The 22435-nt window shown below is 49.8% G+C and overlaps 1 protein-coding gene across 4 annotated transcripts; it reads right to left on the bottom strand.

Moving 5' to 3' along the window:
* Positions 1–7492: 7492 nt before the first annotated feature.
* SH3BP5L (SH3 binding domain protein 5 like) lies at positions 7493–21956 on the bottom strand. 4 transcript variants are annotated; one of them, XR_005721073.1, is made up of 8 exons: positions 21518–21956; positions 20467–21077; positions 14060–14122; positions 13762–13890; positions 11940–12101; positions 9963–10136; positions 7683–9432; positions 7493–7622 (listed from the first exon to the last, which is right to left on the bottom strand). XR_005721073.1 is itself a non-coding variant. In XM_040240323.1 (7 exons), the coding sequence occupies exons 2-7, from the start codon at positions 20647–20649 to the stop codon at positions 8986–8988; spliced, it is 1158 nt and encodes a 385-aa protein (XP_040096257.1). In that variant the 5' UTR covers positions 20650–21077; positions 21518–21956; the 3' UTR covers positions 7493–8985. The 4 variants fall into 4 exon arrangements, 1 of the variants encoding a protein (XP_040096257.1); XR_005721071.1 differs by having other exon boundaries at positions 7493–7675; positions 7736–9432; XR_005721072.1 differs by having other exon boundaries at positions 7493–7675; positions 7736–9432; positions 21528–21956.
* Between the last annotated feature and the right edge of the window lie 479 nt (positions 21957–22435).

The following is a 22435-nucleotide window of genomic DNA, read 5'->3' as shown; positions in this document are numbered from 1 at the left end:
TAAAATTTACTCAGTTGAATGTTGCTTTTTCACAGCTCACAGGATCTGCTTTTCCATTACTGGATATCAAACACTGCTGGAGCCAATGGAGGGCAGGGCATGTCTAAGACAAGATTTATCAGTGATTTCCCTGACATCAGAGCCATAAATCTGGCCAGCAGATGGTTGCAGAAAATGTACAGAGCTCCAGGAATGGTCCCACCCCTATAAAACTCAGGCCAAGTCAAGATAAGGGAGGCTATAAATCTGACTTGGTTCAATTAGTGTCCAGGCACCTCTGAGCACCATCTCTGCTACCAGCTCTGTCACCTGGGGGTGTTGCCCTCTTCGTATCTCTGAGGTCCCTCCCCCCAGCTGAGTGCACACACGTACCTTTGTCTTGCTTCCTCTCTTCTATTCCACTTCTTTCACTTTCTCCGATTCTTATGGTTTCTCTAGTTGCAGTGTTGCCTCTTACCTCTCTCCATGTATGTGTTCAGATCAGTTTGCTATCTTTCAGATTCTGCCTTTTTACCTGTCATAGTCTCTCTGCATGTATCTTTAAAATATATGTGTGTGTGTGTATATATATATATATATATATATATATAAATCAATTCAGAAAAAAATAAATAGTATACTGAAAATGACAAGTTAACTAAATACCTGGCTGCAATTTTAACCTTGAGTTTGGTTTTTGCTGGTGCTGTGAACACACAGCTTTGCTCTCTAAGGGTGACCATCCTAAGGCCTCATGCCTTTCTTGACAGGTCCCTTCCAACTGGATAGCCACAGTCTATGCTAAGTCCAACTGTTTGAGAGAGAAGCAGTGGCTTGTAATTAGAAGTTTGGGAAATCCTGTCCAACATGAAAGCAGGGGTTGAATAAGGATCAGCTGGAAGAAGGCCAAATGGAGGAGAGCAGGAGTGCACACTCCTACCCAGGGGTTTGGTCTTCCCAGCTGGCACTAGTGGTAAAGAACCCACCTGCCAATGCAGGAGATGCTGAAGACAAGGGTTTGATCCCTGTGTCAGGAAGATCTCCTGGAGGAGGGCATGACAACCCACTCCAGTACTCTTGCCTGAAGAATCCCATGGACAGAGAAGCCTGGTGGGCTATGGTCCATAGCATTGAGAAGAGTTGAACACAACTGAAGCAGCTCAGCATGCATACACACAACCAAGGGTAAAGGGGCAGGTGGGCTTCTGGCTTCTCTCTCCAAGAAGAGTGGGAGGCTGAAACCACAGCAGCAACACTGAGGTTAGAAGGAGGGAAAGGTGATGTTAGGTGAGGGTCTCTCATTTTCCCCTAAATAGCAGCAAGTCCTAAAAGCCAGGAAGCCTTTCAGGCCAGTAGCTTCCACAATCAACTCCTCTCACAGCCCCACAATACTTACAATAATTCCTGCATCACCTCTGGAGAAGCCAAGAATGAAATTCCCTCCTGTTGGATATGGAGAGGACCCTGCCCTTCTAATGTTATCATGGAAATCATAAGGAGAGAAGGGACAGGTGGTACAGGAAGCATGTGAGATGAAGCAGCAGCTGAGGAAAGAAGAGTTTGCCTGTCTTACCAAACTCCACAGCTCTGACCTTTATCCCATCCTAGATTGCAATGCTCCTCTGTCCTAAATGGGGGAAAAAACTCATTTCTCAACCCTCTCTTCTGAACTATATCAATGAATAAGCTGATTCATCCCTGTTGGGCTGCAACCACCACCTGCCTCACATGGGGAAGGATAAACCACTGCCCACCATTCCAAGTTCCTTGACCACAATGGACAGTCATCACCTCATACCCAAAACAGAAATGTCCAGCATCTTTCCACTAACTCTGGATTAGGCCCTAAACAACCCGAGTCTTGGAGTTCTCATGCTGACCCCAACACATTTACTGTATCACATCCTCCACCAAAACACCTCTGACAGGCCCAATCTCCACTGGCCATATAATTTCAGTGTTTTTGATAACCTCAGAGATTATTTACCCAGTTCAGACCCACTTCTTGCAGACTGGAACACCAAATCCCAGAGAAGCTAAGTTGCTTATGCAATGTGCACACAGCCCCTTCTAGCAAAGGCAAGTCAATGGCAGCCCTCTGTGGACAGTGTGGTCAGTGCTTTTCAGTCTTGGGTTACATCTTCCCCCCTTTCACACTCAAGTCTCCTTTTTTTTTTTTTTTTTTTTGCCATGTGGCTTTCAAGATCTTAGTTCTCTGACCAGGAACGAAACCTGTGCCCCCTGCAGTGGAATCATGGAGTTCCAGTCACTGGACTGCAGGTAATTCCCTCAAGTATCCCACTTTAGATCATACATGACATAGAGTTACTATATTAACATATAGTCACAATGTCTATTGTACTATGTTACGTACTAAGTAAGACGGAGTCAGGAAAGACCCCAAGGGTGAGATTGTACCAGTCCTGCATTAAGAGCCTTGCGGAACTTAGGTGGTGGGATTAATTCAGACCTGGCTGGAAAGCTGGGAAATCAGAAAGGCCTTTAGTCAAAATTCCACATGAGCTGGGCCTCAAGCCACAGGCAGAAGTCTAATAAGTTAAGCAGGTGGAAATGTATGCACAGAGGAGCACGAGTATAAGCAAGCCTGTGGGGCAAACGTCTGGTGGAGAGTGCCATGAGCCAGGCCCTGAGAACACCAACATGGGGGTGACACAGGCCCTGGCTAGAAGAGCTCAGGCCAGATTCCAGAAGAGTGAAGCATAGGGACAGGAGGACTGGAAGTGGGGAGCACGGGGGTGCGGTGGCTCTTCCTGCTACCACCTCCAGCCAAAGGCCAGAGGCTGTTTCAGATCTTGAGTATCCTCGGCTCCACTAACCTCCCAGAGCCTTCTTGACTGCATCCCTCTTTAATGACCTATTTTTTACTGCCCTGCACCACCTATTAGCTAAGTGCACCCCTGTATTCCTTACCTGGATGTCTGACCCATGGTATATTTTCTGTGTTCCTAACAAGCCCTACCAGTGTTTGGCAATCTGAAAGATCCTGGTAAATACGTCTTGGGCTAAGTTTCTTTACTCATGTCTGATTCTTTGCAATCCTATGGACTGCAGCCCACCAGGCTCTTCTGTCCATGGGATTCTCCAGGCAAGAATACTGGAGTGGGCTGCCATGCTCTTCTCCAGGGGATTTTCCCAACCCAGGAATTGAACTTCCGTTTCTTACATCTCCTGCGTTGGCAGGTGGGTTCTTTACCACCAATGCCCAAATATTTCTTAATAAACCACATGTACTTCTGCCAACCAGTGAAATGGTCCCCTTGTTCCCTTAGTTCAGGCTATGGCAGAGTGTGGTGGGAGAAGTCAATGGGATTTCCCAAGAGGGTAATATGGAAACAGGGTAAGGGAGGGAAAGGGACAGGACACTAGAAAGGAAAATAAAAGAAGTGAGCTCTGAGGAGAAACACTAGTATTTCAATAGGCACAGAATATGTGGTCTCAAATGACATGCCCCATAGCAAACTTGGCCCAGCTTTCACCCAGTTGCTGATTCCAAGACAAGCCAGAAGGCAAGAGGCCCATGTGGGGACAGCCAGGGTTCAACTCGTGGGTATGGACCCCAACCCACACCCTACTGCTCCCAGTCCCTGCTGCCCAGTGCCCAGGAGGCAAACGCTGTAAAGCTGCAGGACTAACCCAGTAATGCTGACAGAGCTGGAGACCCAAGAGCTCATTTTGCTGGCTTCCTGGTGGTTGCTGCCCCCTACTGACAGAGCAGGACCATAACAGCCCAAGAAGCCCATCTCCCCTCCACATGCAAGGCAGAGTAAGAAGACTACGAAAATCATATCCAAATAGGGAAATCCAATGACACCCCACTCCAGTACTCTTGCCTGGAAAATCCCATGGACGGAGGAGCGGGTAGGCTACAGTCCGTGGGGTCGCAGAGAGTCGGATACGACTGAGCGACTTTTCACTTGCATGTATTGGAGAAGGAAATGGCAACCCACTCCAGTGTTCTTGCCTTGAGAATCCCAGGGACGGGGGAGCCTCGTGGGCTTCCGTCAGTGGGGTCGCACAGAGTCAGACACGACTGAAGCAACTTAACAGCAACAGGGAAATCCAACCTTCAGTGGGATCTTTATAAAGGGCCTCCTGGATTGGCACAAGATGGGAAGAGGGTTCCTTTCGTGAATTTCATTGCATTATAAAGCTTCAGAGAACTGCTGACATGGATCACTGACCTGGCATTGTGCTGAACACATCTAGATTTTCTCATCATACAGGTCATAAAACTGAAGCATAAATTTGAAAACTACCCCGTGGAGATGTGGAGTTTCTAGGACTATAGATATACATCCCTATCTCCTAACTGCAACATTAACCAAGTATAGATCTTCCTAGATCTACAATGGAGGATACATCCTGACAAACCCATCATAAGTAGAGAATATCCTAAGTCAAAAATGCACTTAATACACTTTAACCTATTGAACATCATAGCTTAGCCTGCTGCTGCTGCTGCTAAGTCGCTTCAGTCGTGTCTGACTCTGTGCGACCCCATAGACGGCAGCCCACCAGGCTCTGCCATCCCTGGGACTCTCCAGGCAAGAACACTGGAGTACAATTGGGCAAAAACATCTAACACAAGACCGTTTTATAATAAAATGTTAAATACCTCATGTAGTTTATTGAATATGGCTGTTGTTTAGTCACTAAGTCACGTCCAACTCTTTCCAACCCCATACACTGTAGTCTGCCACTCTTCTATCCATGGATTCCCCAGGCAAGGATACTGGAGTGGGTTACCATTTCCTTACCCAGGGGATCTTCCCGACCTAGGGACTGGACCCACATCTCCTGCACTGCAGGCGGATTCTTTACCACTGAACCACCAGGGAAGCTCCTATTGAATACTGTACTGAAAGTGGAAAACAGAATGGCTGTGTGAGTACAGAATGGTTCTATGTGCATCAGTTGTCTAGCCTCATGATCATGCAGCTGACTGGGAACTACAGCTTGTGGTCGCTGCCCAGCATCACAAAGTATCATACCTCACACCACTAACCCCGGGAAAAAAAAATCAACAAAATTCAAATCTTGAAGTAGTTTCTACTGAATGTGTATAGCTTTCTCATCATTGTAGTCAAAAAATCAAATGAAATTATTGTAGGTCCGGGACCACCTATAACCTGGTATAGATTTGGATCACAGCTGCTGCTGCTAAGTCATTTCAGTCCTGTCCAACTCTGTGCAACCCCATAGACGGCAGCCCACCAGGCTCCCCCATCCCTGGGATTCTCCAGGCAAGAACACTGGAGTGGGTTGCCATTTCCTTCTCCAATGCATGAAAGTGAAAAGTGAAAGTCAAGTCGCTCAGTCGTGTCCGACTCCTAGCAACCCCATGGACTGCAGCCCACCAGGCTCCTCCATCCATGGGATTTTCCAAGCAAGAGTACTACAGTAGGGTGCCACTGCCTTCTCCATTGGATCACGGCAGGGAGACACAAAAGCACATTTATTAGGTGCTGGGTGCCAGGGAGACTGAGGCCCCACTGCCCACTTGAAAAGGCCAGAACTCGAGTCATTATCACTATGACCATGATGTAACATGGTACAAAAATGGAGAAGACTCCAGATCCCCATAACTTCATCTCTTGCTTACTTTAATATTCTTTGACCATCCTGATAGTTCTCAGCTTTTTCTCTTCACAGTAAAACTTCCTAAGAGCTGACTACACCTGCACCGTCCACTTTCTCACCTCTAGTTCCTTTTGGCGCCTTCACTCAAAGGCTGAAGAGTCTGGACTCGACAGCAATGATCCCCAACCTTTTTGGCACCAGGGACCAGTTTCACGGAAGACAATTTTTCCACAGACTGTTGGAGAGGTGGATGGTTTGGGAATGATTCTCATAAGGAGTGCACAGCCTAGATCCCTCACAGGCACAGTTCACACTAGGGTTTGTGCTCCTGTGAGAATCTAATGCCACCACTGATCTGACAGGAGGCGAAACAAGCAGTAAGCAGCTGTAAATACAGATGAAGCTCTGCTCATTCACCTGCTGCTCACTTCCTGCTGTGTGGCCTGGTTCCTAACAGACCACAGACAGGTACTGGTCCATGGCCCAGGGGTTGGGGACCCCTGCTCTAGAGTCCAGCTGCCTCCATTACCTTCTATAAGGCTAAGGGCAGACTGGGCACCCCTCCTATGCCTGTGTTCTCATCTATGAAAAGGCAATAGTGGTGACGTCTACCCCTTAATGTGGTTGTGGTGCTAAATGGGTCAGCGCATATGCCTGGTACGTGGGATACACAGTGCAATCCACTACCGTTACAATAGGGCTGGGGGCACATTTGCCCTGCTCAACCATTAGCGTTAACCCTCCTGTTCTTTTTCCACTATTGCCTCATCTGGTAGGTGATCTTGCACGGAAAAACTGGTAGGCATGGCCAGCCCTTCTTTTGGGGGCTCCTTTGAATGAGGAGCCTTACAGGTCCCACACTGCCATGGACTGCATAGGGAAGCATGACCCTGGACCCACTTGGCCAAGGACACAGGCCATATACTCAGAGCAGCTTTTCCAGTGATAAAGCAAGTATTTGGCACCCAGCTACCTTATCGCATTTCTCAATTAAGAAGTCAGGCCAGGAAAGGCAGTCTCACACCTGGACAATCTTGTCAAAGGGTACACGGAGGCTCCTAATGGCCCATCTACCATCTGAGGGCACCAGGGTCACTCCTCTGCCCTCCTGTCCCTTTAACTGCTGGCCCCTTAAAGGTCAAGATACCCATTTCCCACCCAGTCTCTCCCCTTCCTCCTCCCTGTTAGCAGCTTCTCCATCCCTCAGAAGACTTGCTCCTCAGCTGGCTATAAATGCAGGCTCACCTCTGGTAGGGCTCAGCTGAAAGCCTTCACTCCACCTCTGCAGCTTTTGAAGTTCCTGTCTTTTCCCCAACCTGATTCCACTCGATGTTTCACAGGCTACTGGTCCAAATGTACTCAAACTCCTCCTGACCTACAACAGGTCAAGCCCTGACTTGAGAGTCACTTTTTACCTATGTTAAATTTTAATTTCAGACAAATGACAATGTGTATCTCCTAAACACTGCAGGGAGGCAAAAATACTGTCTTATCTGGAATTCAAGTTTAACTGAGCATCCTGTATATTTGCTAAATGCCGCAACCCTACTTGGCCCTCCCCTTTATTTATGCTCATGTTCAGCACTGGCACCATCATCTCATCTGCACCACCGGTGGCTGACACACCCACACCACCCTGCAGAGAGCCCTTCCCGGCTAGCAGACTGGTGGTTGTCGGGGGGTGGAGGAGAGTGTTCCCGGACACCACTGACCTGGTGTGCATTCACCCCAGCCCTGTGGCCATAAACCTTCCCTCCTCTCATGGCTGGAAGTTTGATCCATCTCATCCTTCACCTCCCAAGAGAACTTCCCTGACTACTCCATCAAAACGCACCTCACTTCACCCTGCTTCTCCCTTCTCTCCATCTTCACCCCTTTCTCCTCTTCCCTCCCCTGAAAGAGACAGTAAACATTACTGTTACATAAACTATTTTATTTAAATAAACCAGGGGCAGACCCTTTCCCCCATACACACAGGCACACGCACGCACGCACGCACGCCCACATCCTCCATGTTCCCTCTACCCACGGCCACCTCAAACCTGGCAGTTCTCATCATGACCATCCTGTTTTAACCCTGGGACAGAGAGACCACCTCAAACCTGGCAGTTCTCATCATGACCATCCTGTTTTAACCCTGGGACAGAGAGACCACCTCTGTTTGAAGGCCCTGCCCCCCCCCACCCCAGCCCTCCTAGTTGATGGCAGCGGCACACAGGCCTAGGCACAAATTCTCCTGTCCAGAGTCCAGCTCTCAGCCCTCCTGGGGTGGGACAGGAGGATCGGTTCCCCAAGGCACCCAGATCCAGTGAAGCTTCCCTGCCTTTCCCCCACACAGCATGGGAGTGCCATCAGACACCTGAAACTGCTCCCTATGGAGGGTGGGTTCCCTTACTGCAGGCCAACCCTGCCCTGTATCAGCAGAGGCTCTGCAGCCAAACCTGAGCATCCCCCAAGGGATTCTGGACTAGGTATGGTTTGGTTTTGGGAAGAGTGAGGGAGAGCAATTGAGCACCAAATTCCCTAACTCCACCCGACAGAAGAATGCCGAGATTTGGTTCAGCATCCTCTACCCAGAAAAAGTAAACAGACCTAACTCCACAGCAGAAATGGGAAGAGCTTCAGCCATCAGAACCTCACTACATCTCCACCCCCCAACATGGACCCACTAGCACCTTGGCAATGTTGGACACAGCCCAGCTGGGGAAACACAATGCACACGGGAGCCTGTTTGGAGTTTGTAGTGTTGGTTGACAATGGGACTGGGCTTCACCTTCCCTGACACCAGTATCCCTCAAGTCCTGCTCTGAGGCACAGGGGGCTTCGGTCATAAGGAGGGAGCACTAAAGGGATGGGTGGTGTCTTCCAGAGGCACACAGTCCCGCAGCACTTCTTACATGTTACCCGTGAGCAGGCTGGGACAGAGGACGGGCTGCTGGGCTGCTGGAGGGTTCCGCAACATCCCAGGAACCACCTGGGAGATGAGTAGGCGGGAGGGGGACCCATCCATTCACTCAGGCTGGGGGGACCAAGATGCTGGGACCCAGATTCAGTGCCCACCTTCTCTGATGGTTTCCCTGTGCCGCCCAGACAAATTTCCCTGAGGGGGAAAAACCAGACAGAAGTCAAAAACAGGGCAGCAGACAGACAGACTGTGAAGGACCAACATGGGGAAAGGAGATGTCAGAGCCAAAGACAAGCCTTCTGAAAGGGTAAGGCAAAGAGAGCTGCCACCTGTGGGGGGCAGGGCAAGGTGAGAAAGCCAGGACATATACAACAGACTCAAGACACAGCCAACCTGACCTCTCTGGGGGAAGCAAGACCCGAGGAGAGGGAGCTGGGAACCTGCAGGGCCCTCCTTGGGCCAGTGGTGGTATGAATGCATCAGCCACCCTGAGCACCGGGCTACAGGCTGATACTGCGCTGGTGGCGACCTCCACGACCCCCACTCCGGGGACCCAGCTCCTGGCCATCTAGACTGGTGTGGTCTGAGAGACCCCGCAGGTGCTCCACGGAATCGCACTTCTGCAGGTCCGAAGCCACAGTGCGCAGGCTCAGCAGGCTCAGCGTGTCAGTGTCCGGGGCAGCGCCAGGCCCCAGGCTGACGCCTTCCTCCAGCCCTCCACCCTCCGCCCCCTCGATGATCCCGCTGTCCGCATCCTCGCCACCATCAGGCCCAGCCTCCGCCCCCACTGGAGAGGAGCGCCTCTGGCCCGGGGTATGAGCAGGCTGGCCCCGGCGCCGCGCATGAATCTGCTCGCTGATCTGCTCCAGGTTGCGCAAGGCGACTGAGTAACGGGTCTTGGCCTGGGCCACCTGCTGCTCCAGCTCTGTCACCTTGGCCTTGTGCTCCTGCAGAGGGAGGGTCAGAGTCAGGTGACCCTTTGGGCAACTGTCTGAGGCCCCTGGAGCTGCCAAGTCCTCTCAGACCCACTGAGATGTCCCTTCTCCAATCTTGGCTCTGCTCATCCCCAACCACTAATCTGCAGTGCAGAACCAACCCTACCCAGCCCCTCTTCACTCCTGTTCTTCCTGGGATCCTCCTTCCCTAGCAACCTGCCCTGGTCCTACCTGGCATTCCAGGGTCTTCCTCCCAGGTCTTCACTCCCACCCACTGTTCCCGTTCCCTATCTGGCCAGTTCCTCTCCCCTTTCTCTCTGGTTTCCCCCAATTCTCACTTCTTCTCCTTTACGTCCCTTCTCTGTCAGCATCCATTCCCTACCCCCACCTCCCATTCCTGTGGAGTCATTCTGAGCATACTTGTCCCACGACACCGGCCTGGTGGATGGCCCAGAGAAACAGGCTAGTGTCCCCTCTACCTGCCCTCCCTCTGTATGCCTACTCCCTCCCATCTTCCGCCCCCTCCCCCCACACTCAGCTACCTCCAGGATCTGGCTGAACTGGGCCTTGAGCTCAAAGTAGGGCCGGCTCTTGCCAATGGCGCGGCGGAGGGTCTTCTGCAGAGCCTGAACCCGAGCCTCAGCCTGCTGGCACAGCCGCGTCACGCGCTGGTGCTCCCGCTCACCACGAAGCCGCTCTTCCTCTGCCTCGTTCACCTGGGCCAGGTGGGGCGGAGCACACACACCACTGAACACGGACCCACACTCCTGCCCCTATAGCCTGCCCAGTCTGTCACTCCAAATGGTAACTGTCTACAGAGCCCAGAGAAGGCACTGAGCTCCCAAGGCACAAGAGAACTGAGTCCTCACGCCTGCCTGCTGTTACCTGCGCCACCCGCCACCTCTCAGCTTTGTTGCTGCCAGGAGGTGCCGAGGTCCTTAGCCCACTCACGAGCGTGCGAGCAATGTCCATCCATCTGTGACACATCTGCCACATCGGGGTCCTCAGAGCTCACCCTTGGGGGTTGGGGGAAGGGAGGAGCCTCACTGGGAGAGCCACAGCTCTGCACTGGGTTCTCCAGGTTTCCATGTCCAAGCAGCTAACAGGCAAGGGCTCCAGCCACTGCATCCACCAAGACCAAGGAGTCAACCTCACACACACACAGCTTCAGCAAACAACCCCTCCCCCAGTGCTGTGTGAGTTCCAGAGAAGTGGAACTCCTGCTCGCATGTGACCCGTGGGCCTGGACTAAGAAGGGCACACAAGAGCTTGAGAAATGACCACTCCTCAGGAGCTGACACTTTCTCCTACAGAATAAATGATTGTGTCCCCTCAAACTTTTTTTTAGGTGTTTTGTTTTTTTTTTAATGTGAACCATTTTTAAAGTTTCTATTGAATTTGTTACATTGTTTTATCTTTTGTTTTTTTTTGGCCACCAGCCATGTGGGATCTTAGCTCCCCGCCCCCCCAGGGATCAAATCCACACCTTCTGCATTGGAAGGTGATGTCTTAACCACCAGAGAAGTACACACCCCCACCCTACCCCCACCCCCTGCCCTGCAAAAAAAATTCTTGTGTTGAAATCCTAACCTTAATGTGGGCCCTCTAAGAAGTGATTAGCTCAAGAGTGGGGAGCTCTCACGAATGAAATTATCTGCCTTATAAAAGAGGCTTCAGAGAGCTCCCCAGGTCCTTCAACCATGTAATATAGTGAAAAGATAGCTGGCCATATGGGAAGCAAGAAACAGGCCCTCAGCAAATACCAAATCTGCCTGTGCCTTGATCTTGAAATATTCTATCCTCCAGAATATAAACTTTTGATGTTTAAGCCACCCAGTCTGTTATTCTGTAGTAAAGCCAATGGCCTAAGACACTTGCTCTTTACAAGGTGAAGGTGGGAGACTAGAACTGATGCCAGGGATCCTCCCACTCCCCAGCCCCCACAGAAGTGACACGAAAGTCTCTCAGTCACATCCGACTCCAGGCCAGAATACTGGAGTGGGTAGCCTTTCCCTTTTCCAGAGGATCTTCCCAACCCAGGTATCGAACCCAGGTCTCCCACATTGCAGGTGGATTCTTTACCACCTGAGCCACAAGCGAATCCCATAGAAAGACTGGAAATAATACACAAATTATAAAAGGTACGCTGGCAGAGCTCAAAACCAAGAAAGGAAGAATATTCAGAAAATAGAAACAAAGGGTCACAGCTAAACATAACAAAGGAGAGTTGAATCCAGAGCATTCAGGAATGAACCACTTGAGTCACTCCCACATCTGGAGGCAAAGATTCAAGAAGAGCCGAGAAGGACCTTCTAAGTCAAAAGGAAGTATATACGGGACACAAGGAGGCCAAACAGGGCAGAGAGCTAGGACCAGACTTTTCCTAAAACAGAATCAAAACTGAGGGAAGGCAGGAGCAGGAGAGAGACAGAAAGGAGTGAGGAAGGTGACAGGATTCAGGGAAAGCAAACGAAGTACCAGAACTGGCAGAAGGGACCAGCTGGCACTGCCGGGCTCACCTTGCAGGTGGCGTGGTTGAGCATCTCCTGCCATGTGGGGTCCAGCCGGTTCTTGTCAGCCATGACGCCCTGCTCAGCCACAAACACCATCTCCCGGGCAGCGTTGTGCATGCTCACAGCCCGTTCATACCGCAGTGCTGCCTTCTGTGTCTCCTGCTGGGCCTGGGAGGGAGGGGGCGAAGGACCTCAGGAGACTGAGCTGCAAAGACCCCTGGCTGCCCATGGAGACCCTCCCTGCCCAAGGACAAGAGAAGGAAAAAGGCCCACTGTAGTGTTGGCTTCACCTCCCAAACTGCACTAAGGATAAGTGCTGAGGAAGCAAAATTCTACAAAGAATATGTTCCAAGGGTAAGCTAAGAGAAGAAATACATGTAGAAATAAAAGGATACTGCCAGTGGAGGGCAAAGCGTAAAAAATCCAGCACTCTCCAAGGCTGCTGGACTTTTGCCCTAGGAAGAACAAAGAAAAATCCACACCTTTTAGTTGGAAGGTGGTTAGTTGATGGTTGAGACCATCAGCTCCAGTCCAGCAGATGAGCTGAATGAAATAACCAGACAACTGCTTGGAGATATTCATCATAACATAGTTACCAAACAAAATACTAGAAACAAACCTAAGTTTTCAGTTACAGGAAACTGGTTAAACAAATAATAGTTTATCTAACATAAGAAAATCTTAAGTTCCTAAAAGCAATGGCATGGATGGGTAATTCTTGACATGGAATCATGTCCTCAAATAATAAACAGATAAAAACAGTACATGTGTGATCCCATTTTAGCAGGATTTTTTTTTTTTTTTTAGAGATTATTTGTGCTGTATTAATCGCATTTTTATTTTCTATGTTTCATGATGTTTTGATATCTTGGAGGTCTTGCTGGCCCTTCTAGGGCTGCCTAACTTCTAGAGACAGTGAACTACTCTGTGAGCACACTTTTTATATGCAAATCCACCAATCTGAAGCCCATCACCTCCTTTATCTAACTCTCTTAAGCCAGTATTTCCCCTGCTCTACTGGAGAAGGAAATGGCAACCCACTCCAGTATTCTTGCCTGGAGAATCCCATGGACGGAGAAGCTTGGTGGGCTACAGTCCTTGGGATTGCAAAGAGTCGGACACGACTGAGCGACTCCACTCACTCACTCCCCTGCTCTAAATCACTGAAAGGCTAGGTACCAGAAAACTAGAGACCTTCCCCATAGTCCAGAACCTGCCTCTGTTATTCAAACTGGCCAATCCTAAATTTGCTCAAAGCTGCCTACCCTGTCTTACCCACTCCTTCCCATGAAAACAATGATAAAAGCTCTACAATAAAAGCTCTGCGATAAGCTTTCCCCTCACATTTTCTGCCTCCTCACCCACTCAGGTGCTTCCCCATGTAGTCCTGAATAATCTGACAGGGGGTGCCATTGCCTTCTCCATCTATTCTCTTAGGAACTAAGTAATAAACTTTTTTGAGGCAGTTGTCTCTATGTCTGTCACCTTACCACACTTGACTAAAACAACTTTCAGGTACGAAAATCACAAAACATTCATGTGGCTGGATCTGGAGAGATTCTGGTTCTCTTATCTTTTTTTATAGTTACAAGTTACACTTACAGCCTTCCAATAGTGACCCCATATTATTTATATAAAGAAAAATTTAAAAAGAAGGAAGCAGGGTAATAGAGTGGAGAAGCAAAGAGACCATGAACCAAAGGGGATACAAGGGGAAAAGATAACTAGAAAAAGTGCTCTGTCTCACACCCCATACAGAGACAGAAGACTACAGGGCCAGGCTCTGCATGCAGCCCCCCACCCCAGAATGTGGGTCAGCTGGCCGTACCTCCTTAGCCAGCCGCCGAGCTTCATAGTAGGGCCTGGCCTTCTCGATGCAGCTCCCTAAGTGGGAGCCCTGTGTGTTGAGCTTCCTTGCTGACTCCTGCAGGATCCTCCGGTAGGTGGTCCTGGCCTCCTGGCAAAAGAATAGGGACACAGGCAGAGGGAGGCATGTGCATGGGTCCTAATCCCTCTTGTTTTTCATACATGCCTCTTCCCCTGCCACTGTACTAAAAGAGGACAGAAAATGATGAAAGCACCTCTGGAACCAGCCTAAGAGTGTGAGGAAAAGGAGTATCACTCACATCCAGCTGCAGCTCCACTTGGTTGATTTCCTCACTGGCCTGGTTCAGATGCTCCAGCTCCTCCTGTCACAGAGAGAGGCAGAAAGTTAGAGCAGCAGAGGAAAGCAGCCTCATATGAACCAGGCAGGGCAGGAACATGGGTACAGAGGGAAAGCTCAGCCAAGTAGGGAAGGGAAGAAATGGAACAGGTCACTGTCAAATGCCTTCTTGTCAGAGATCTAATAACATACAGCCTTGGATAATCCTCACAATTCCACCTCTGTATCATGCAATAAATCCCCATTTTAAGGACAAGAGAACTGAGGTTCAGTATGGAAAACTCGTACGCACACAACACAGTGGCAACAAGTCTGCTGCCATCAGACTGCACCTCCTCTTCCTCCTCCTCCTCCAGCCAGGAGTCTCCTCAGAGCTAATGGTCTCTGTCCCAGACAAGGAGAAACCCCTGGGCCCTACTCACCCAGCACATTTTTACTACATACTTATACACTCAGCACCATGAAACCTAGAATTTAGAGCACAAAGATGCAGCAACAGGCCCTTGGTCATGTGAGGAGCCATAGGAGAGGAGGGCATGATAAGGGCTGGGAACCAACAGGAGAGCAGGTGACCAGGGCAGGCAGGTTGTCAGGAGAGAAGCCAGAGAGGCTGGGGCACAGGGACAGGATACTCAGACTTCTCCCAATGGCAGGGGCAACCTCTCAGAGCTTGATGCCCCCAGTGGTTTAGGAAGGCAGACTTGGGCAATGTAGGGAAAGCTTGGAGGGGCCAGAGACACAAAAGTGGAGGCTCTCTAAAGTACTCCAGGTGGGAAAGGAGAGGGCAGATCCCTGGGAAATGCAGGATGCAAAATTATTAGGATTTCGTGAACAATTAAGGTCAAGATCAGGGAAGAACACATGGTTCAAGATTCCTCTAACTGCTTGGGTGGTGGTGACAGAACTCCAGGTCCCCACACAGTAGATCCTATGGCAAGGAGGGAGAGCCTCAGGAAGAAGTTCACCAGACACACTGGCCTGAACTCCTCACTGGCCCCAAGCACTGGTAAAAGCAGCAAAAACCACCCGTGCGTTTCAGTGGCAAGGAGGGTGCTGGCCTGAGTATCCTCCCCTCCCCTTGGTCAAGTTCCTGGGGCCCAGGGAGCCAATGACACTCCCGAGGAAGAGCAGTGCCTAGAGAGATGCCTGGTGCTCAGCTATAGCTTCCTCCTCCAGAAGCCCTGGACAGGCCAGCAGTAGCCAGCCTGGTGTCTACCTGCTGCCCATGACCACGCCCTACACTCCACCTGCACCTGGAAGTGAGGAACGCTGCCATCACTGCTCCTGCATACTTCATTTGGCCCTTTCAAAAGCCCATTGTGTGATCCCCCTTTAGTCCTTTTATATCTGTACCTCACCTCAAGCTCTAAAAGATTTGAGTCAGCAAGTAAGAATGCAAGAAATCAAGTTATGTGCTCTAATTACAGCATAAGATAGAACACAAAGGAGGAAGCATACAACAAAACCAGGAACAATGATATGAAAATATGCATACTCACAACAATGTAGACTCTGCCTCAGAGAGGACACAAACTTGTCTCTAAACTTTTCAGAACAGAGATATCTGACAGAAATATAATGTGAGCCCTATGCGGAATGTTTAGTTTTATAAAAGCCACATTTGTAAAAGAAAGAAAACCACCAAGATGAAATTTTAACAGTACATTTAACTCAATACATCTAAAACAATAACACAGTTTCAACCTGTTATCAACATAAAATAATAATTACCAATATTGTAACTTTTTATTTTAAACCATGGCTTTGAAATCCACATGCATCTGACCTTAGAGCACAGCTTAACGTGGATAGTCGGATGTGGCTCCTGTACTGGTCTGTGTAGATCTAGAAGCTAGTGCACAAGATCCACTGATTAGTCACACAACTCAGTGCTCATAAGGTAACAACTGGCCACTGTGGAAAACAGGCCGCCGGCATGGCTCAGAGGACCCCAAAGGAAGCCTGGGGCAGTGCCACCAGCCTACACGCACACAGCTTTGAGTTTCACAGTGCCTTCCTGACAGGGACGTCCCCTTCAGCTAATGAGATCACCACAAAGAAACTGTCAGAAAAGACAATTCCTGTCTGGATGAAAGGCAACCGGGCCCTCTTTGGGCTCTGCTTTCTGTGGCTGAACTTGGCCCACAGGGAGTTTCAGATAATCTAAAGGAGGAGGTGACCAGTCCTTTCAGCAGTTCCCACTGGAATACTATCTATCTCATCCCATTCACATTTGATAGATGGGGCAGGGGCAGGGAATCAGGGATGGAGTTGGGACCCAGGACCGGACCTATGATCTGGCTTTCCTGCTACTATTGATTACATTCCTAGGACTAATGATGTCCTTAGATGGATACCTCAAAGACAGGAGTACCACCACCTAAGGAAACCTACAGTCCTGGTAAGATAATAATAATTTTGGGGGAGAAGAGAAAGAGGTGGGTAAAAGGCACCCTGTAATGTTCCTCTGAACAAACCAAGGTCTAAGGCAGGATCCCATTTGGTTCCACAGCCCAAAGCACTCCCAGACCCTGACAAGATCATCAGAGGAGTGAATGCCAAGTCATCGTCACTAGAAAGAAAACCAAAGACTTTGGCTCTTGGTCTACAGAAGGAGGCATGTATGTCTTTCTATACTGAAACTTGTACCCACGAAGCATCTCCAGCAATTTAAAAAGGCTTCCTATTGACTCTGAGGTCTGTTCCTCAGAGTCACAAAGCTCTAACAGGACAAGGAGACTGGGGAGACAGCAGGCTGGAGGGCAAAGGGTTAGGGGATGGGGTTAGCCAGGCTGAGGCAGACCCAGGGCAAAGCACAGCAGGAAGCCAACAAGCACCCAGGGCTCTGCTTTGGACCACTGGCAACACATTCCATTTGACCTGCTGCACCAGGGACTCCTGGCACCTGACTGAAATCGAATTCGAGGAGGATGAAGTCTGAGTCAGCATTCACCATCCATCAGTGAGCCTGCAGCCCGCAGGGAGGGTGACCTTCCCGGAGCACACCAGGCTGATGCCCAGAATGAATGCCAGGCCACTGAGTCAAAGGCAGTTAGGGCAGATGCTCTTGCCCAACTTGTGCAAGCCATTAAAACATTCAAGCCCAAAATGAAGTATAATCTTATAAACTGTGTTGTACACCTGAAATTTATATAATATCCTAAATCAAATATTGATATATCTTGATTTAAAAAAAAAACCCAAGTCCACAGTCAGTCCAGGTGATACAGGACCTAAAGACTAAGAAATAAAGTAAAAATGACCTCCAGAGCAAGCTAAACTAAACAGTTCAGACAATCCAGAGATTGCAAAGTCACTCTGAGGAGGAGGAGGTGAATGAAAGCATCTACTTACCTGAGGAAAGAAATGTGTCCATCACAAAGAGGGCTGAGAAAGGTCATAGGAGAGAAGACCCAGGCCCATCCCAGTACTACCCTCCTCTATTTCTGCCACTGGGACCCTACCTCTCAGAAAGCTAAGGCCCAGCCTGGATGCCTCAGAAAAACTGTGCTGAGGTCAAGGCACAGAGAGACCTCCAGTGGACTTCCCTGGGGTGCAGCACACTTCAGGTAGGCCTACAACTGGCAACCACCTGGCTTCCCTCCAACTTCCAGAAGGATTCTAGACAACTTCCAGGCAAGAAGGCACAAGCTGTTTGTCTGACAAGAATCCCCATTTCCCACGCCAGAAAGAGCCTGGGCCTAAGGGACCATTTCTGAGAGTTCCAGAAAATACCTGAATAGGGTCTCCATCTTTGGGCTATCCTTGGATCAGTGGATTCGCCCAGGCCACCAGTCATAACTTCTTACCCCAAACAAGAGGAGAATGTACACGTCTGGCCGAAGCTCAGGAACGAGTGTTTCTAAACTTCCCTGGTATGTCCTGATGGATTTGTGGGTAGAGACCCACTGAACGCACCAATCTATTTAAAGTGCTAAAATATAGGATCAGAATAACGTGATCCTGCACGCTGTCAACACTACAAAGAAACTCAAAAGACACATACCCAATGTCTTTCTCATCTAAAAGAGCCCAAACCCAGATCTGAAGGCCACCAGCCTTCACCACGAAAGGTACTCCTCACATCAAGCTGCCTCTTCCACACAGCAAAAAGAAGGTGCATCTCTGCTGAGGCCAGAGCACTAGACCAGTCTCATCAGCGAGGGAGGCCTCTACAATAAGACCTTGCCTCCCTACATAACCTACAACATTCTACAACGTGCCTCCTGGTTTAGCAACAGAGACTAGGGTACTTCTGTCCCTCTTGCTTCATTAACAGTGCAGGCTCACTCAAGGTAAGGTGAATCTTAGTCTCGCTCAGTATTCTCTGATCCTCACAGAGTTCACCCAATACAACTGTCGATGATGATGGAAATGTTCTACATCTGCCCTGCCAGCAACACCTGAGGAACTCCATTTTTTTTTTATTCTTAACTGAATTTAAATATCCACATGCAGTTAGTGGCTACTTTATTGGACAGTGCAGCATAAAAGCTGCCCTTTAACACCACCTTTGCCTGTGTAGGCAATGGAAAAATACACAGGAGCAGAAGCGACTAAGCAAAGAAACCACAACTTATTCTCCTCTGCAGTTGAGCAAGGAATGATGCAAAGGGGAATATGAAGAATATCAACAGGCCCTCCTCCCTGACAAACAGAGATCTCTTTCTCAAAGCAAGACCTACAAACTTTCATCAAAGATAGGCAAGAGAGTTTGTGAAAGAAAAGAATCACAGGACAGGGTCAGAGCAAAGCGGCAAAGGGCTGTGCAAATAAGCTAGACCAAGCCTTCATCTTACAAATGAAGAAAAGGAGGCTCAAAAAGGTTATGTAACTTACATGAAAATCACAAATCATAGGTCTAGAGGATGCTTGAATCTCAGTCCAAGGCTTTTTTCACTACGACTTGTTTCCTAGGCGGACAATATATCTATATACAACTAGCAGGAGAAATTGAGTTGTTTTCAATGCAATGCCCATGAAACAGAGCAGAAATAAATTACTGACTCATGCCAGTAAACAAATGGCTCACCACTGCTACACTATCAGCACAGACAGTTTCCCCACACACGTCCCAGGAAACTCCACCAAGAGAAAGCAGGAAGGATGCTAGGACTAGCTTTGAAACCTTCCTGACTCACTAAGTAACCTAATAAAGGTCTGTTGACAGAAAAGCCCAGGAATGAGAGCACTGGGAGGCTCTTGCTCACCTGCAGAGGTGTGAATCACTGCCACATCAGAATCTGGGGGATGCTATCATACCAAACAGCAGACTCAGGTCCCAAACATACAGGAGCACCCTGGCTCTCACCTGCCTAAACAGCTTCTCCAGGGAACTCTTCCCTGCCACTGTCCAGAAACACCACAATCCAGCCTCAGCCAGCCATGTATCTCCCACGTGTGCTGCCTGTCCTCCTCCTCCACTGCCTCCTTCACAAAGTTCTGCCCCTCTGCTGCTGCTGCTGCTGCTGAGTCGCTTCAGTCGTGTCCAACTCTGTGCAACCCCGGAGACGGCAGCCCACCAGGCTCCCCTGTCCCTGGGATTCCCCAGGCAAGAACTGGAGTGGGTTGCCATTTCCTTCTCCCATGCATGAAAGTGAAAAGTCAAAGTGAAGTCGCTCAGTCGTATCCGACTCTTCGAGACCCCATGGACTGCAGCCCACCAGGCTCCTCCGTCCATAGGATTTTCCAGGCAAGAGTACTGGAGTGGGTTGGCATCTGCCCCTCTACCAACTAGTAAATGCTCCAAGGCAACAGATCAGCTCTTCCATTCGTTTGATTGACCCAGCATCCTCAAAGAAATGTGTATTATGAAGGATTGACCGCACCTGATATAACTCTCTGCACACATCAGATTTCCTTACAGGCCTAAGCCTGGTGCCACCTTTATAAGACATGAAGAGTCTCACCTTTCACAAATAAGAATGTCCCTAGGAGGCACTGATAAGAAAGCAGGAGAGGGGAAAAGATTCAAAATTGCCTCCATTCTCAAAGCCATCTTCTCTCACATCCCATTCACACTGCATCTCTGAGTCAACAGCCCCTTAGTGTATTTGGAAAAGAAACAACAGTTCTACTTTCTTTTGACCTAAAGTGTGCTTCCTACTGCCAATTTGTCACTTCAATTTATCAGTGAAGCCAGCAGCAACACATCCCAGGCACTCAGGCCCAGCCTCTCTGTATTCCCACCGTACACAACTCTTTTAGCACTTGTGACACTACACCGCAATGATTTGTTGACAATCATTGTTCTCCTTTCCTGCCCCAGTGCACTGGGGAAAGAGTAAGTCTAACTCCTCATTTATCTGACAGTTCTTCAGAAAAGCTAGAATCTCATTTCCCTATCCTCCTCCAGCTCAGTCTTCTCACCTGTATTCTAGGATCCAGTTCTTCTTCTTCTCTTGGGGACAATTTGGATTCACTGCTGTTGCTTCCGCCTCCTCCAGGCTCCTCTGCAACTGGGCTCCGAGGGACTTCATCCTCTACAACCTCAGGCCGAAGCTCCCCCTGTGGGGTCTCCCGCCCCCCTGGAATCTGCCTGAGTTCAGCCATGCTGGCAGGGAGAAGGCACAGCCCTAAGCATAAAAGAGGACTGACATGCTGGGACCAGGGCCCCAGCTTGGGGCTTCTTGGGCTCTGGGTGGCAAGAAGGGTTTCTCTTCTCAGAGAGTGGAAAATGAGGGCACAGGAAGAACCTCAGACTCGGTTAGAGGCCGAGATTCAAGTGGCCAGTGGGGTCCCAAGAGCTATAGCTTTGTATATGCAAAAGTCCTTCCCTCCCCGTCACAGGGAGTCCACCAGGAGAGACCCGGAGCAATAGCTCCGAGGTGGGGGGCAAAGGGGGCCTGGATCCTGGGCCGAGGCCTGCGAGGAGGAGCACCATTCGGGAGGGCGGAGGCAGGCGCCTCCAGGCTGTGGTGGCAACTGGAGAGAGAAGGCTGGGCCTGAGCAGAGGCTGCTGGCTAAGAGTCTCTGAGGAGCTGCAGGGGAAACAATGGCCAAGTACATGGTCAGCATTCGAACGTCGGTTACCAGCCTCTTTCCACCCTTCAGCCTCCCAAGGACTTTACTACCTTCCTCCCACACCTCCATATTCCGACCAACCCCCTCAACTCCTTTCCCGCGTCCCAGGATCTCTGGCCCCAGCCCCTCCCCCACCAGCGCCTTCCAGACTTTCCTCCGCATCCTAATCCTCTCCATCATTTCCCCCAACCCTTCCCCAGCGCGCGTCATTCCACCCCAGTCTGGCTTCGCAAATCACCTTTTAACCCCCAACCCCACCCCACCTCCTCTTCTCTCTCCAATTCTGTGGACAACCCGAGCCTCGCATCTCCAACCCCCGCTCTTCCTAAATCACAGGACCCTGGCCGCAAGCCTCCTACACAGCCAGGCGCAAAGCCCGCCCTCTGTTCGACTTTACCTCAGTTTACCTTCCCGTGCGCGGATCTTCGCTGCAAACAATCTTCCCCCGCCCTCCCCGCAACAAGCTGGTCCAACCAAATACAACGAGGCCAAAAGGAAGCGGAAATACATCATCCTGTAAAAAAAAAAAAAAGCCCTTCTTCCCTTTCGCCCCTCCCTCTCACGCTCTTCGGCTAACCAGGTTACGTCTGGATTCCTCAACGCCCATCTCCGCCTGGCCTCCGGTTTCCGTACAAAATGGTGTCTCACGGCGCTGACTCTCACCTTACATTGCCTCCAGCCCATCCTCTACCACTGATAAATGAAACTGAAGTATGGGAGTGTTGTGTCGAGAAAAACTACGGAAGATAACGACAGTCGAGGGACCCTGGTGAGTAGGGAAAGGTTGGAAATAAAACGGAGATTAGACAATTGCCTCAAAAAGAGTGGTGCCATCTTGCTTTACGGCGCCGGGTTCTTGCTGCACCCAAAGCCGTTTCCGGCCTCGCCCAGGAAGTCGAAAGTGGGCTTGTGGGCATCCGGCAGTGGTGGCGCTTGTCTGAGTCCGGCTTCAGCGGGCTGCGCTCCGCGGAAGAAGGGTTGTCTTTTTCAGAAATGACTCCCCTTATTCAAGTGAAGCCCGTGGTTCCCTTAGTTAGTAACAAAGTCTAAATGGCAGCTCTGATATGTAAATCTCTTGCCGGCGTCCTCCCCCTGGCTCCCTCGCTGCACTTCGCCATCACCTCCCTGAGCCAGGCTCTGTCCCACTGAACATCGTTGCAGTGGTATCACCGATTACTCCATGAGCACTGATTAGAAGTTTAGTTATCTGAATTCAGTGCTCTCGTGCACTCTGTTCAGAAGCCCACGAGGAAGAGGAGTTTGTTACATGGTTTTGTGTATCAATGAAAGGACCTGACCTAACGGCACCACTTCA

This window comes from Oryx dammah, unplaced genomic scaffold (genome assembly GCF_014754425.2).
Source record: "Oryx dammah isolate SB20612 unplaced genomic scaffold, SCBI_Odam_1.1 HiC_scaffold_5, whole genome shotgun sequence".
Taxonomy (NCBI): domain Eukaryota; kingdom Metazoa; phylum Chordata; class Mammalia; order Artiodactyla; family Bovidae; genus Oryx; species Oryx dammah.
Note: the sequence above shows the minus strand (reverse complement) of the source record. Positions and strands in the feature narration are given on the sequence as shown.

Bases quoted from the DNA above. Each gene is read 5' to 3' on its own strand.
- SH3BP5L (XM_040240323.1), bottom strand. From the start codon at position 20,649: ATGGCTGAACTCAGGCAGATTCCAGGGGGGCGGGAGACCCCACAGGGG. The intron at 14,123-20,466 runs GTGAGAAGACTG...TCTCTGTGACAG, and splicing joins AACTGGATCCTAGAATACAG to GAGGAGCTGGAGCATCTGAA. The intron at 9,433-9,962 runs GTAGCTGAGTGT...CTCCCTCTGCAG, and splicing joins AGTTCAGCCAGATCCTGGAG to GAGCACAAGGCCAAGGTGAC.